General features: G+C 61.5%; 1 protein-coding gene across 6 annotated transcripts in view; it reads right to left on the minus strand.

Moving 5' to 3' along the window:
* DCST2 (DC-STAMP domain containing 2) overlaps positions 1-14,152 on the minus strand; it is a 21,359-nt gene continuing 7,207 nt past the window's right edge. The window contains exons 5-15 of one of the 6 annotated variants that reach the window (XM_039910934.1): positions 13,243-13,308; positions 11,561-11,774; positions 11,216-11,373; positions 9,574-9,738; positions 7,629-7,796; positions 7,103-7,203; positions 6,387-6,517; positions 6,086-6,213; positions 3,672-3,765; positions 1,968-2,108; positions 1-183 (exon numbers count right to left, since the gene is read on the minus strand). In XM_039910934.1, the coding sequence (XP_039766868.1) occupies positions 54-183; positions 1,968-2,108; positions 3,672-3,765; positions 6,086-6,213; positions 6,387-6,517; positions 7,103-7,203; positions 7,629-7,796; positions 9,574-9,738; positions 11,216-11,373; positions 11,561-11,774; positions 13,243-13,308 (1,496 nt within the window). In that variant the 3' untranslated portion in view covers positions 1-53. Of the gene's footprint in view, positions 243-1,967; positions 2,109-3,671; positions 3,766-6,085; positions 6,214-6,386; positions 6,518-7,102; positions 7,204-7,628; positions 7,797-9,573; positions 9,739-11,215; positions 11,374-11,560; positions 11,775-13,242; positions 13,309-14,152 lie in introns of all 6 variants that reach the window. The other 5 variants (XM_039910936.1, XM_039910937.1, XM_039910938.1 and 2 more) reach the window with 5 other exon arrangements.

The raw sequence follows: 14,152 nt of genomic DNA on the forward strand, positions 1-14,152 counted from the left end.
TTGTGGGAATAATAATTTAAGATTCGGTAAAGGAGCGGCGTCCGGTGCCTTCTTTAGGGCGGGGAGGGGGCGGCGAAGGAGAAGGGGGGGAAGGGGACGAAGACGGGCCGGGCCCCGTCGCGGGGGGTGCCCGTGTCGCCCCCGGGACCCTCCTCGCTGCTGCTGCTGCTGCTGCTGCTGCTGCTCATCGTCATCATCGGAGAAAACACATAATGATGATGTTGGTATCTGTTAAGCGCCTCCTATGTGCAGAGCGCTGCTCTAAGCGCTGGGGGAGAATCCGGGGTCATCAGGCACCCCCGCCCCCCGTGGGGCTCACGGTCTTCATCCCCCTTTGACAGAGGAGGAAACTGAGGCCCCCGAGGAGTGAGGTGACCCGCCCACGGTCACCCAGCTGACAAGGGGCGGAGGCGGGATTCGAACCCATGACCTCTGCCTCCCCAGCCCGGGCTCTTGCCACTGAGCCACGCTAGGTGCCCAGCCCTGTCCGGAGCGCTGGGGGAGGTACAGGGTCATCGGGTGGTGATGAAGAACTCCCAGTCTTCATCCCCATTGGACGGATGAGGGAACCGAGGCCCAGCGGAGTGAAGTGACTCGCCCACAGTCCCACAGCCGCCCGGCGGCCGAGGCGGGATTTGAACCCACGCCCTCCGACTCCCCAGCCCGGGCTCTTGCCACGGAGCCGCGCTGCTTCTCCCATTCGATCGATGGATGGTCGATCGATGGCACTTACTCCCGGAAAAGGTTTCTGCTCGGTCCAGTGATGAGCGCTCCCTGGGGAGCCCCGAATCAGCCCCTCCGGAGCCGCCCCGCTCACGCAGCGCTTAGCACAGAGTAAGCGCTTACCGCGTACCCAAATTATTGCTATTATTATTATTACTCATTCGATCGTTTGTATGGAGCGCTTACTGCGGGCCGAGCACTCTACTAAGCGCCTGCGAGAGGGGAAGCAGCACGGCAGAGCGCACAGAGCCCGAGAGTCACAAGGTCGTGGGTTCTAATCCCGCCCCTGCCCCTTGTCTGTTGTGCGGCCTTGGGCGAGTCACTTCCCTTCCCTGGGCCTCAGTTCCCTCATCTGTCAAATGGGGATGGAGACCGGGAGCCCCACGGGGGTCCAACCCGATTTGCTTGTAATAACCATAATTCTTGCATTTGTAAAGTGCTTACTATGTGCCGGGCAGTGTACTAAACGCTGGGCTGGATACGAGCCAATTGGGTTGGACGCAGTCCCCGTCCCACAGGGGGTTCACAGTTTCACTCCCCATTTGACAGATGAGGGGACTGAGGCCCCGAGAATTAATAATAATAATAATAATAATAATAATACTGTTGGTATCTGTTAAGCGCTTACTATGTGCCCGGCACTGTTCTAAGCGCTGGGGGAGGGAACTGAGGCCCAGCGGATCACGATGATGATAACGATGATGATGGTATTCGTTAAGCGCTTACTATGTGCTAAGCGCTGGAGAGGATACAAGGTGACCCGGTGGTCCCCCGTGAGGCTCAGTGGAAAGAGCCCGGGCTTGGGCGTCAGGAGGTCATGGGTTCGAATCCCGGCTCGGCCACCTGTCAGCTGGGTGACTGTGGGCCAGTCGCTTCACTTCTCGGTGCCTCAGTTCCCTCGTCCGTCAAATGGGGAAGGAAGACTGGGAGCCCCACGTGGGACGACCTGGTTCCCCTGGGTCTCCCCCAGCGCTGCTTAGAGAACAGTGCTCGGCACATAGGAAGCGCTTCACGAATGCCATCATTATTATTATTATTCAGCCCCATTTGCCAGATGAGGCCACTGAGGCCCAGAGAAGGGAAGTGACTCGCCCCCGGTCACCCAGCGTGGACCAGAATCAGCACCCGGGTCCTTCTGCCTTCCGCCCCCGGCCCATAGTAAGCGCTTAGCAAGTAGCACCGACGGGTGAGCGGAACCGTGAAGCGAGCGGCGGGGGGGGTGGGGGGTGGGGGGGGGTCGTTACCTGGAGCCGAGGCGGAGGGAGTGGGTTCCAGCGTTGCGCAGAAAGTCCCGCACCTTCCTCCGCAGCAGCCGCCTGCGTTCGCCCTCCAGGCCGCGGGCCGCCGCTCGCCACAGGTTGACCGGCTCCTCGTCGCTCGAGTCCCTGAGCCGGGGAAGGGGCGCTTTCCATCAGGCCGGCCTACTTACCGAGCGCTTCCTCTGCACCCGGCGCTTGGGAGAGCACCTCCCTCCTTCAGGCCGTGCCGAATGGGACTTTCCGAGCGCCCCGCGCAGGGTAGGCGCTCAGTAAATCCCAGGGGCTGCATGAGTGACCGAAGGAACGCAGGGATGAAGGAGTTCATTCCATCCTGCGGGTGCGGAGCACTGGACTGAGCGCTTGGGAGAGGACCACGGTCGTGCACTCATCCAGTCGTGTTTCTTGAACGCTTACTGTGCGCGGAGCACTCTCCTAAGCGCTTGGGAGAGGACGGCACTCCTTCATTCATTCCTTCCTTCCTTCCTTCCTTCCTTCCTTCCTTCCTTCCTTCCTTCCTTCCTTCCTTCCTTCCTTCCTTCCTTCCTTCCTTCCTTCCTTCCTTCCTTCCTTCCTTCCTTCCTTCATTCCATCTTATTGAGCGCTTACTGTGTGCGCAGCACTGGACTGAACGCTTGGGAGAGGACAAGAGTCATTCAGTCCTACTGATTGAACGCTTACTGTGTGCGGAGCACTCTCCTAAGCGCTTGGGAGAGGACGGCACTCATTCCTTCCTTCCTTCCTTCCTTCCTTCCTTCCTTCCTTCCTTCCTTCCTTCCTTCCTTCCTTCCTTCCTTCCATCCTATTGAGCGCTTACTGTGTGCGCAGCACTGGACTGAACGCTTGGGAGAGGACAAGAGTCATTCAGTCCTACTGACTGAACGCTTACTGTGTGCGGAGCACTCTCCTAAGCGCTTGGGAGAGGACGATAGTCATTCACTCGATCACTTATTAAGCTCCTACGGTGTGCAGAGCACTCTCCTAAGCGCTTGGGAGAGCACAGCATTCATTCTATCGTATTTATTGAGCGCTTACGGTGTGCAGAGCACTGCAGCAAACGCTCGGGAGAATACACTATAATAATTATGGTATTTGTTAAGGGCTTACTAGGTGCCAGGCACTGCTCTAAGCGTTGGGGTGGATTCGGCGCTACGAACAGTGCTCGGCACATAGTAAGCGCTTAAGAAATCCCATCACCAACTCGGTGGGAAGAGCCCGGGCTTGGGAGTCAGAGGTCATGAGTTCGAATCCCGCCTCTGCCACCTGTCAGCTGGGTGACTGTGGGCAACTCACTTCACTTCTCTGTGCCTCAGTTCCCTCATCTGCAAAATGGGGATTAACCGTGAGCCTCACGTGGGACAGCCTGATGACCCTGGATCTCCCCCCAGCGCTTAGAACAGTGCTCTGCACATAGTAAGCGCTTAACAGATACCTTCATTATTATTATCTGAGTTCATCAGGTTGGACAGAGGCCCCCGTCCCCCGTGGGGCTCCCAGTCTCCATCCCCATTTTGCAGATGAGGGAACTGAGGCCCAGGGGAAGGAAACGACTTGCCCAGGGTCACACGGCCAGTCCTAAATCGACCCATTCCGGGCCCACCACCAGTTTAGAGTCTGGGGAGGGGGTGGGGGGCTGCCTGCCGCCCCCTCCCAGCCCGCGACCCCCGCCCCCGGGCGGGGGGCGTCACTCACAGCTCCAGGTCCAGGCCCCCCTGGACGATGAGCGGGGCTGAGCACACGGAGCAGCAGTTGTCCAGCAGCCGAAAGCACTCGGGGCAGAAGAGGCCTGGCCAGGGGAGGGGGCGTCAAGACCCCCGTCGTCTCCCAAAGTCTTCTTTCCATCGTACGTATTGAGCGCTTACCGCGGGCTGAGCCCCGTGCGAAGCGCTCGGGGGAGTCCAGTACAGCGGATCCACCCATCGCTGGGGCGGGAAATGATGCTCCGACCCTCCCCGTCCCGGCCCTCCCCCCCCCCCCCCCCCCCCGGGTCGGGGATGGAAATGAGTGGAGATAAAAATAATAGTAATAATGCAATTTGTTAAGCGCTTACTAGGTGCCAGGCACTATTCTAAGCACTGGGGGAGATACAAGGTGGGCAGGTTGTCCCCCGTGGGGCTCCCAGTCTTCACCCCCATTTGACGGATGAGGGAACTGAGGCCCGGAGAAGCTTAGTGGCTTGCCCAAGGTCACACAGCCGACGAGTGGCGGGGGAGGGATTAGAACCCACGACCTCTGACTCCCCAGCCCGGGCTCTTCCCACTGAACCACGCTGCTATTTGCTCAGCGCTTACTAGGTGCCAAGCGCTGTTCTAAGCGCTGGGGGCGGTAGAAGTTTATCAGAGGTCATGGGTTCGACTCCCGGCTCTGCCCCTTGTCAGCTGGGTGACCGTGGGCGAGTCACTTCACTTCTCTGGGCCTCAGTTCCCCTCATCTGTCAAATGGGGATGAAGACGTGGGACAAACCGATGACCCTGGATCTCCCCCAGCGCTTAGAACAGTGCTCGGCACATAGTAAGCGCTTAAGAGATAGCAACATTATTCTGATCAGGTGGGTGGTCCCCCGGGGGGCTGACGGTCTTCATCCCCATTGGACAGATGAGGGAACTGAGGCCCAGAGAAGGGAAGTGAGCGGCCCGCCGTCACCCAGCTGACTCGCTGAGTACAGTGCTTCGCCAGCAGTAGGCGCTCAGTAAATACGCCCGAATGCATGAATGAATGACTGGTATGCAAATGAGGAGCCTGGCCAATGAGAGGGTGATGTGCAAATGAGGGCTTGCGCGTACAGAGGAATCGGGCAAATGAGAGGGCAGTATGCAAATGACAGGCGGTAGGCAAATCACCGAACGGGGCGACGGAGGGGGGGGGCATGCAAATGAGCGTAGTATGCAAATAAAAGGGCTGCTTGCAAATGAGGGGACGGCATGCAAATGAGGGAGCCCGGCGGAAGACGGAGCAGATGGCGAAGGATGGCTTTTATGCAAATGAGAAAGCGGTATGCAAATGACCACCCGTATGCAAATCCCAGAACGCTAGACTGATGGCAAGATTAATAGTAATGATGGCACTTGTTCAGCGCCTACTATGTGCCGGGCACTGTACTAAGCGCTGGGGTGGACACAGGCTAGGTCCCCCCGTGGGGCTCCCGGTCTTCATCCCCATTTGACAGAGGAGGGAACTGAGGTCCAGAGAAGCGAAGTGACTCGCCCAAGGTCACACAGCAGACAAGTTAAGGAGTCGGGATTAGAACCCACGACCTCTGACTCCCAGGTCCGGGCTCTCGGCATTAGAGGGTATGTAAAGGAAGGAGCAGCGTTGGCTCAGCGGCAAGCGCCCGGGCTTGGGAGTCAGGGGACGTGGGTTCTGATCCCGGCTCCCCCGCTTGTCACCTCTGTGACTTTGGGCAAGTCACTTCACTGCTCTGGGCCTTAGTGACCTCATCTGTAAAATGGGGATCAAGACTTAACAAATAACATCGTTATTATTATTATTATTTCACTTCTCTGGGCCTCAGTGACCTCACCTGTAAAATGGGGATTGAGACTTAACAAATATCATCATTGTTATTATTATTATTATAACAAATATCATTATTGTTATTATTATTATTATTATTTCACTTCTCTGGGCCTCAGTGACCTCACCTGTAAAATGGGGATTGAGACTTAACATATAACATTGTGATTATTATCATTATTATTTCGCTTCTCCGGGCCTCAGTGACCTCATCTGTAAAATGGCGATCGAGCCTTGTGAGCCCCACGTGGGACCGAGTCCAACCCGCTTTGCTCGGAACCCCCCCCCCCAGCGCTTAGTACAGAGGCTGGCACAGAGCGAGTGCTTAACAAATGCCATTATTCTTATTAGTAGTATCCTCCGTGCCTCAGTTCCCTCATCTGCCAAATGGGGATGAAGACCGGGAGTCCCACGTGGGACAACGTGATGACCTTGGATCTCCCCCAGCGCTTAGAGCAGTGCTTGGCACCTAGTAAGCGCTTGACAAATACCAGCGCCATTAGGATTGTTGGGGAATACTCAGGGGACCCCCCCCCCACCCCCCACCCCTCGCCCTCCTCCCGGCCCCCCCGCCGTCGCGTCCAGGGTCCTACCACGGCAGCCCGGGGTGCTGCAGGCCACGAAGTTCTCCCCGGCCCCGTCGGGTCGGGGTCTCCCGCAGGCCAGACAGCAGGCCCGCTGCAGCCGGAGGGGCCGCAGCAACCGGGCCAGACGAGGAAATCTGGGAGGGCCGGGTGGAGGGGTCGTCCCGGACCCCTCCCCGCGGCCTCCCCACCCGCCCCCCCCCCCCGACCCCACGCGGAGCCGCCCGGACCCTCCCCGGGGGCCTCCCGTCCCGTTGGGCTCGGGGGGGTCGCTCTGACCGCCGGACCCGTCCTCCCGGGCCCCGCTCACTTGGCCATGAGCACGAAGAGGACGCCGGTCTGGCCCTGGTCGGCCGAGCGCCGCCGGGCCGCCCGGAACAGCACCGCCGGGAGCCGGCTTCGACGCGCCAACAGCAGGTTGTACAGGTATATGATCCGCTCCTGTAGCGTCGTAATAATAATGTTGGCCTTTCTGAAGCGCTTCCTAAGCGCTGGGGGAGATCCAGGGTCATCGGGCCGTCCCGCGTGGGACTCCCAGTCTTCATCCCCATTTGACAGACGAGGGACCCGAGGCCCAGAGAAGAAGAATAACGGCTTCTGTCAGGCGCTCCCTGGGTGCCAGGCTGGGGTGGATCCAAGCAGATCGGGTCGGACACCGTCCCCGTCCCAAGCGGGGCTCACAGTCTTCATCCCCATTTTACGGATGAGGGAACGGAGGCCCAGGGAATCGTAACAATCACGATGATGGTCTTTGTTGAGCGCTTACTAGGTGCCAAGCACCGTTCTAAGCGCCGGGGGAGATACAAGGCCACCGGGTTGTCCCCCGTGGGGCTCCCGGATTTAATCCCCATTTTCCAGATGAGGGAACTGAGGCCCGCAGAAGCGACTGGCCCAGAGTCACCGAGCTGACAAGGGGCGGAGCCGGGATTAGAACCCACGACCTCGGACTCCCAAGCCCGCCCTGGGGGGCGGGGGGGGGGGGCTTTTCCCGGCCCCCCCCCCCCAGCCCCTCCCGGGACGTCTCACCTGCTCCCGCGAGGGGTAATAGGAGGCACAGATGACCCTCCGGAGCCGTCCCACGTAGGAACCCACCAGGGTGATGCAGAAGCAGACGCCGTACATGAGGCCTACCGACAGGGTAGGTGACACCCCCGGGGATGACGATGTTGGTATTTGTTAAGCGCTTACCATGTGCAGAGCACTGTTCTGAGCGCTGGGGGAGATACGGGGCCATCGGGTGGACCCACGCGAGGTTCCCACTCTTCTCCCCCAGATGAGGAAACTGAGGCCCAGCGAAGCGACTCGCCCACAGTCACCCAGCTGAGCGGGGGCGGAGCCGGGATTCGAACCCATGACCTCGGCCTCCCAAGCCTCTTTCCACTGAGCCACGCTGCTTCTCCATCTCCGGGGATCCCACCGACCCCCCCCCCCCCCCGGGGCCGCCCCTCCTCCTAGAACTCACCTCCCCGCTCCCCCCGCGGCGGCCCGCCGCCCCCCCCCCCCAGCAGCCCACGGGAGGAGGAGGAGGAAGGGGAGGAAGAGGGAGGGTCACCGATGAGGGAGTAGCCGGTGTAGTCGGGCTCGGACGGCCGGAGAAGGCAGCGCTTCGACAGGACGCTGACGTTGCCCCGTTGCAGGGCCTCGAAGGCCGACACGAGGTCCCGGTAGATCTCGCCCGTGTAGCCGCTCCCCTCCACCGTCACCGTCGCCACCACCGGGCCTGGGGACGGGGGGGGGAGAGGGCGGCTGGGGTCCCCGGGGTCTCTTCCTGGATTCTGTTCTCCTCTAAGCGGTATTAGTTAGGCGCCCACCACGTGCCGGGCACTCTACTAAGCGTTGGGGTGGATGGAAGCTAATCGGGTCGGACGCGGTCCCCGTCCCACACGGGGCTCACCGTCTTCACTGTCATTTTCTAGACCCCGAGCCCGCCGTCGGGTAGGGATGGTCTCTACCTGTCGCCGAATTGTACTTTCCGAGCGCTTGGTACAGTGCTCTGCATGCCGTAAGCGCCCAACAAATACGATTGAATGAAGTCGAGGAAACTGAGGCACGGAGAAGTTAAACGGCACGCCCAGGATCCCACGGAAGCGCTGCGCACAGGGCTCTGCACGCAGTAGGCGCTCAATAAATACGCTTGAATGGATGGTCGAGGAAACTGAGGCACGGAGAAGTTCAACGGCACGCCCGGGATCCCACGGAAGCGCTCCGTACAGGGCTCTGCACGCCGTAGGCGCTCCATAAATACGATTGAATGAAATGAAAGGGATGAATAGTCGAGGACACTGAGGCACAAAGAAATTAAATAATGGTATCCGTTAATGGTGTTTGTTAAGCGCTTACTATGTGCCAGTGACCTGCCCAAGATCACACAGCAGACAAGCGGCAGAGTCGGGAATAATGATGTTGGTATTCGTTGAGCGCTTACTATGTGCAGAGCACTGTTCTAAGCGCTGGGGGGAGATACGGGGTCATCGGGTTGTCCCACGTGGGGCTCACAGTTAATCCCCATTTTCCAGATGAGGGAACTGAGGCCCAGAGAAGCGAAGTGACCTGCCCACAGTCACCCAGCTGACAAGGGGCAGAGCCGGGATTCGAACCCGTGACCTCCCAAGCCCGGGCTCCTTCCACTGAGCCACGCTGGTTCCTCTATAGAAACCGGGTTGTTCTGACACCCCGGCCCGCGCTCTACCCACCAGGCCACGCTGCGGCTCAAAAACTGCGGCGTCTGTTAGCGTTATTCGAATGAATAATTAATCATTTATATTTGTTTTTATTCCTATTTTCATTTCTCATGTTTACCTGTCATTTATATTTAAGTATTTGTCATTTACATTTATTTATAACTCACGGGGGATGCAGCGTGGCTCAGTGGCAAGGGCACGGGGCTGGGAAGGTAGAGGTCGTGGGTTCTAATCCCACCGGGGTCACTTGTCAGCTGTGTGACTTTGGGCAAGCCACGTCACTTCCCTTGTGCCTCAGTTACCTCATCTGGAAAATGGGGGCTAAGAACGGGGGGGGGGACGGGGACAACCTGAGAAGCTTGTACCTCCCCCAGCGCTTAGAACAGTGGTTGGCACGTAGTAAACGCATAACAAATACCATCGTCATTATTATGATCATTATTGAGTATGATGTTCTAATTAGCATAATTAACATCATCCTTAATTGTGGTTATTATAATGAACACTTCATCACTCTTAAAATAATGGTACCGAAGCGCATACTACGCGCCAGGCGCCGTACCGAGTGCGGGGGGCGTATCCCAGCAAGTCAGATCGCCCGCGGGTCCCGTCCCGCCTGGGGGCTCGCGGTCTCAGTCCTCGTTTTACAGTTGAGGAAACTGAGGCCCGGAGGAGTGAAATGACTCGCCCGGGGTCTCCCGGCAGAGAAGAGGCGGAGGCGGGACGAGAAGCGGGGAGTTTGGGGCTCCCTCGGAGGCCTGTGGGGGGGTGGGGAGGGGTCGGGGGTCGGGGGTCGGGGGTCGGGGCGATCCTCACTGCGGGCCACGATCTCGCCCTGCAGGTGGAATCGCGCCAGGTCGAGGAGCCAGAAGATGGCATAGTCCAGGGCCACCAGCAGCAGCACCAGCAGCACGTGGCGGAACAGGTTGAAGAGCGAAGCCGTGTAGCGCAGACGCTCCAGCCGCGTCAGGAACGGGGACCCTGAGGGGCGGGACCGGGCCCGGGACCCGGGGGGCCGCGGGGACCCTAAGGGTCGGGCCCGGGGCATCGGGGAGACCCTCGGGGGTCGGGTCCGGGGAGTCGCGGGGACCCTAAGGGTTGGGATCAGGGAGTCGTGGAGACCCTAAGGGTCGGGCCCAGGGGGTCGTGGACACAGGGTGTCGTGGAGACGCTAAGAGTCGGGCCCAAGGAGTCGTGTGGGCCCTAAAGTTCGGGCCCAGGGGAGCACGGGGACCCCATTGTTGGGTAGGGATTGTCTCTATCCGTTCCCGAATTGTACTTTCCAAGTGCTTAGTAGAGTGCTCTGCACACAGTAAGCGCTCAATAAATACAGTTGAATGAACGACCCTAAGGGTCAGGCGCGGGGTGCCGTGGAAACCCTAAGGGCAGGTCTGGGGAGTCGTGGAGACCCTAAGGGCCGGGGCCAGGATGTTGTGGGGACCCTAAGGGCCGGGCTCAAGGGGTCGTGGGGACCCTAAGGGCCAGACCCAGGGGGTCGTGGGGACCCTAAGGGTCAGGCCCAGGAGGTCACGGAGGCTCTAAGGGTCAGGCCCAGGGGGTCGTGGGGACCCTAAGGGTCAGGCCCAGGGGGTCGTGGGGACCTTAAGGGTCAGGCCCAGGGGGGTCACGGAGGCTCTAAGGGTCAGGCCTAAGGGGTCGTGGGGACCCTAAGGGTCAGGCCCGGGGGTCACAGAGCTCTAAAGGGTCAGGCCCAGGGGGTCGTGGGGACCCTAAGGGTCGGGCCCAAGGGGTCATGGGGACCCTAAGGGTCAGGGCCGGGGGCGTCGAGGGGGTCGGCAGCGCGGACAAGGAGGTATGAGACCAAGCGCTTAGTCCAGTGCTCTGCACACGGTAAGCGCACGCCCCCTCCCGCCCTCGGCCCCGCCCCTGCCGCGCGCGCACATCCCGGCCCCGCCCCTTCACCTAGAGACCACGCCCCTCCCAACTAGGCCCCGCCCTCGCCGCGCGCGCACACCGCGGGCCCGCCCCTCCTACTCTTGGCCCCGCCCCTCCTGCCCCGCCCCTGCTGCGCGCGCACACCCCCAAGCCCCCTTGGCCCCGCCCCCTCGACCTCCTATCCCTCCCGCTCTAGACCACGCCCCCTCCTGCGCGGGCCCCGCCCCTGCTGCGCGCGCACACCCCGCTCCCGCCCCTCCCCCCTTCTGGCCCCGCCCCTCCGGCCCTCTCGGCCTCCAATCCCCGCCCCTGCTGCGCGCGCACCCCCCAAGGCCCCCCCCTTGGCCCCGCCCCCTCTCCCTCCAACCCCTCCCCTCCCGCTCGAGACCACGCCCCTCCGACGACGGCCCCGGCCCCTCCAACCCTCCCTCCTCCAATCCCCGGCCCCGCCCCCCGCTGCGCGCGCACCCCCAGACCCCGCCCTTCACACCCCGCCGCCCCGCCCCTCCGGCGCATGCGCACACCCGCGCCCCCCCCCCCCCCCCCCCCCCCCCCCCGTTACCGGGCAGGATGTATCTGGAGCTCTCGGCGCCGCTGAGGGGCAGCACGGTGGGCAGCCCCAGGCGGGCGCGCAGCGCGTCCATGCGCAGGAAGCGGCGGCTGATGTAGATGTTGTCGAAGTCGTCGTGGCGGAGGTAGCGGTGCCGGTAGAGCAGGGCCCTGAGACGCGCCCCGGTCCCCGTCACCCACGGCGGGGCCCGGGACCCCCTGGACGCACAGCCGGGCCGTGCACCCGCTCCTCGCCCTCTGGCGCCCCTGCCCTCCCCGGACGAAGGGCTGGGCCATGCACCCGCGCCTCGCCCCCTGGGTGCCCGCCCTCCGCCCGGCCGGGGCCCCGCGCCCTCACTGGACGTAGAGGTAGGCCAGCACCAGGCTGGAGGTGTAGCTGAACGTGGCCAGGGCCTCTTGCAGCGGGTGCAGCTTGAGGGCCACGGCCTCCTGGAGGTCGAAGGCCACCTGCGACAGGCTGCGCGAAGAGTTGAGGTCGACGCGGAAGCGGTGGCCGACGCTCACGTTGAACTCAAACTGGCGGCGGACGCGGCCGACGACGTCGAGGACGGCTGCGGGGGACGGGGGAGACGCTCCGCCTCGGACGGGGCTCTGCGCGCCCCGACGGGACGACGCGGCGGCCGCGGGGCGCCGTGCGGGCCGGCCGCTGCGGTCGGGGGGGCGTGGGGCCGTCGGATGGACGGAGAGCGCCGCGCCGGGCCTCTGATGCCGGCGGCTGTTTGTTAAGCGCTTCTTCCCGGAGTCATCGGGCCGTGACCTCCGACCCCCCCAAGCCCGGGCTCTTTCCCCGGCGCGGCTTCCGCGGGAAGAGCCCGGGTTTGGGAGTCGGGGGTCACGGGTTCGGATCCCGCCTCCGCCCCGCGTCGGCCGGGTGACTGGCCGGGTCGCTTCTCTGGGCCTCGGTTCCCTCCTCTGTCAAATGGGGGTGAAGACTGGGAGCCTCACGGGGGACCACCTCGTTCCCCTGGCTCTCCCCCGGGGCTCAGAACGGTGCTCGGCGCGTAGTGAGCGCTTAACAAATACCAACGGTATTAGTATTCATTTCTCTGGGCCTCGGTTATCTCATCTGTCAAATGGGGATTAACCCGCGAGCCTCACGCGGGACCGCCCGATGACCCCGGAACGGTGCTTCGGCACGTAGTAAGCGCTTCACCAATACCCACGTGATCATTATTATTAGAGAGAAGCGGCGTGGCCCCGTGGGAAGGGCCCGGGCCTGCCGAATCGTCCTCTCCCGAGCGCTTAGTACAGAGCTCTGCACGCGGTAAGCACTCGATAAATAATGACAATAATGATGTCGGCGTTTGTTAAGCGCTTACTATGTGCAAAGCACCGCTCTGAGCGCCGGAGGGGGGCAATACAAGGTGATCGGGTGGTCCCCCGAGGGGCTTCCGGTCTTCCTCCCCATTTGACAGATGAGGGAACTGAGGCGCAGAGAGGTGAGGCGGCTCGCCCGAGGCCACACAGCCGACAAGCGGCGGAGGCGGGATTAGAACCCACCACCGCCGACTCCCGGGCCCCGGGCTCTGGCCACCGAGCCACGCTGCTTCTCTGGAACTCCCCCGGCGCTTAGAACGGTGCTCGGCACGTAGTGAGCGCTTAACAAATCCCACTGGTGTTACAGTTAGAAAGGAAATAAAGGACAACGGTCTTTGCCGTCGAAATCCACCCCACGCCAGCAATTGGAGGGAGCTCCCTTAAGCGGGGTAATAATAATAATAATAATAATAATAATAATAATGATGATGATGGCATTTGTTACTAGGTGCCAGGCCCTGTTCTAAGCGCTGGGGTGGATCCAAGCAAAAGGGTTGGACCCAATCCCTGTCCCCCAGGGGCTCGCCGTCTCCATCCCCGTTTGACAGATGAGGAAACCGAGGCCCAGGGAAGGCAGGCGACTCACCCGAGGTCGCACAGCAGACCGGGATTAGAACCCACGACCTTCGACCCCCAGGCCCGGGTTCCGGCCACTAAGGTAGGGACCGGCGGACGGGGGAGGAGGGGAGAGGGGAGACTCACGGATGCCGACGGTTCGCTGCAGGAAAGGTTGGATGTATCGCGGGAGGAGGCAGAACAACTGGGCCACTGGCGGAGAGAAGGGCGTGAGGGGCCACCGGGCTCGCCCAAGTGACCGCCTCCCTGTCCCACCCACGGCGCGGCTCGGGGGCGAGAGCCCGGGCTCGGGAGTCAGAGGTCACGGGTTCGAATCCCGGCCCCGCCCCCGGTCAGCCGGGTGACCGTGGGCGAGTCGCTTCACTTCTCTGGGCCTCAGCGACCTCATCTGGAAAACCGGGAGCCTCACGTGGGACCGCCTGATTGCTCAGTATCTCCCCCAGCGCTTAGGACGGTGCTCGGCACATAGTGAGCGCCTGACAAATACCAACGTTATTATTATTATTCACTCATTCATTCATACAGTTGGATTTATTGAGCGCTTAGTGCACTGTACTAAGCGTTTGGGGAGTATAATTGCGCAACAGAGAGAGATCATCCCTGTCCAATAACGGGCCCACGGTCTAATGATGATGATAATAATAATAATAATAATAATAATAATAATGCTGGTATTTGTTAAGCGCTTACTATGTGCAGAGCACTGTTCTAAGCGCTGGGGGAGATACCCCTCCCACCTCACCATTGGCCAGCCCACCTAGGCCCCACCCAATTCCCCTCCTCGCCAATGGCCAACCTTTGGGCCCAACCCCCCCCCCAGCCAATCCCTTCTCCCCATTGGCCAGGCCTCAGGTGGTCCCACCCCCTCCCGCTTCACCATTGGCCAACCTTTGGGCTCCTCCCAATCCCCCTCCTCCCCATTGGCCAGCCCGTGCCCCCTCCCCCCCAGCCAATCCCTTCTCCCCATTGGCCAGCCCACCTAGGCCCCACCCCATCCCCCTCCTCACCATTGGCTAACCTTTGGGCCCCACCCAAT

This window comes from Ornithorhynchus anatinus, chromosome X5 (assembly GCF_004115215.2).
Source record: "Ornithorhynchus anatinus isolate Pmale09 chromosome X5, mOrnAna1.pri.v4, whole genome shotgun sequence".
Taxonomy (NCBI): Eukaryota; Metazoa; Chordata; class Mammalia; order Monotremata; family Ornithorhynchidae; genus Ornithorhynchus; species Ornithorhynchus anatinus.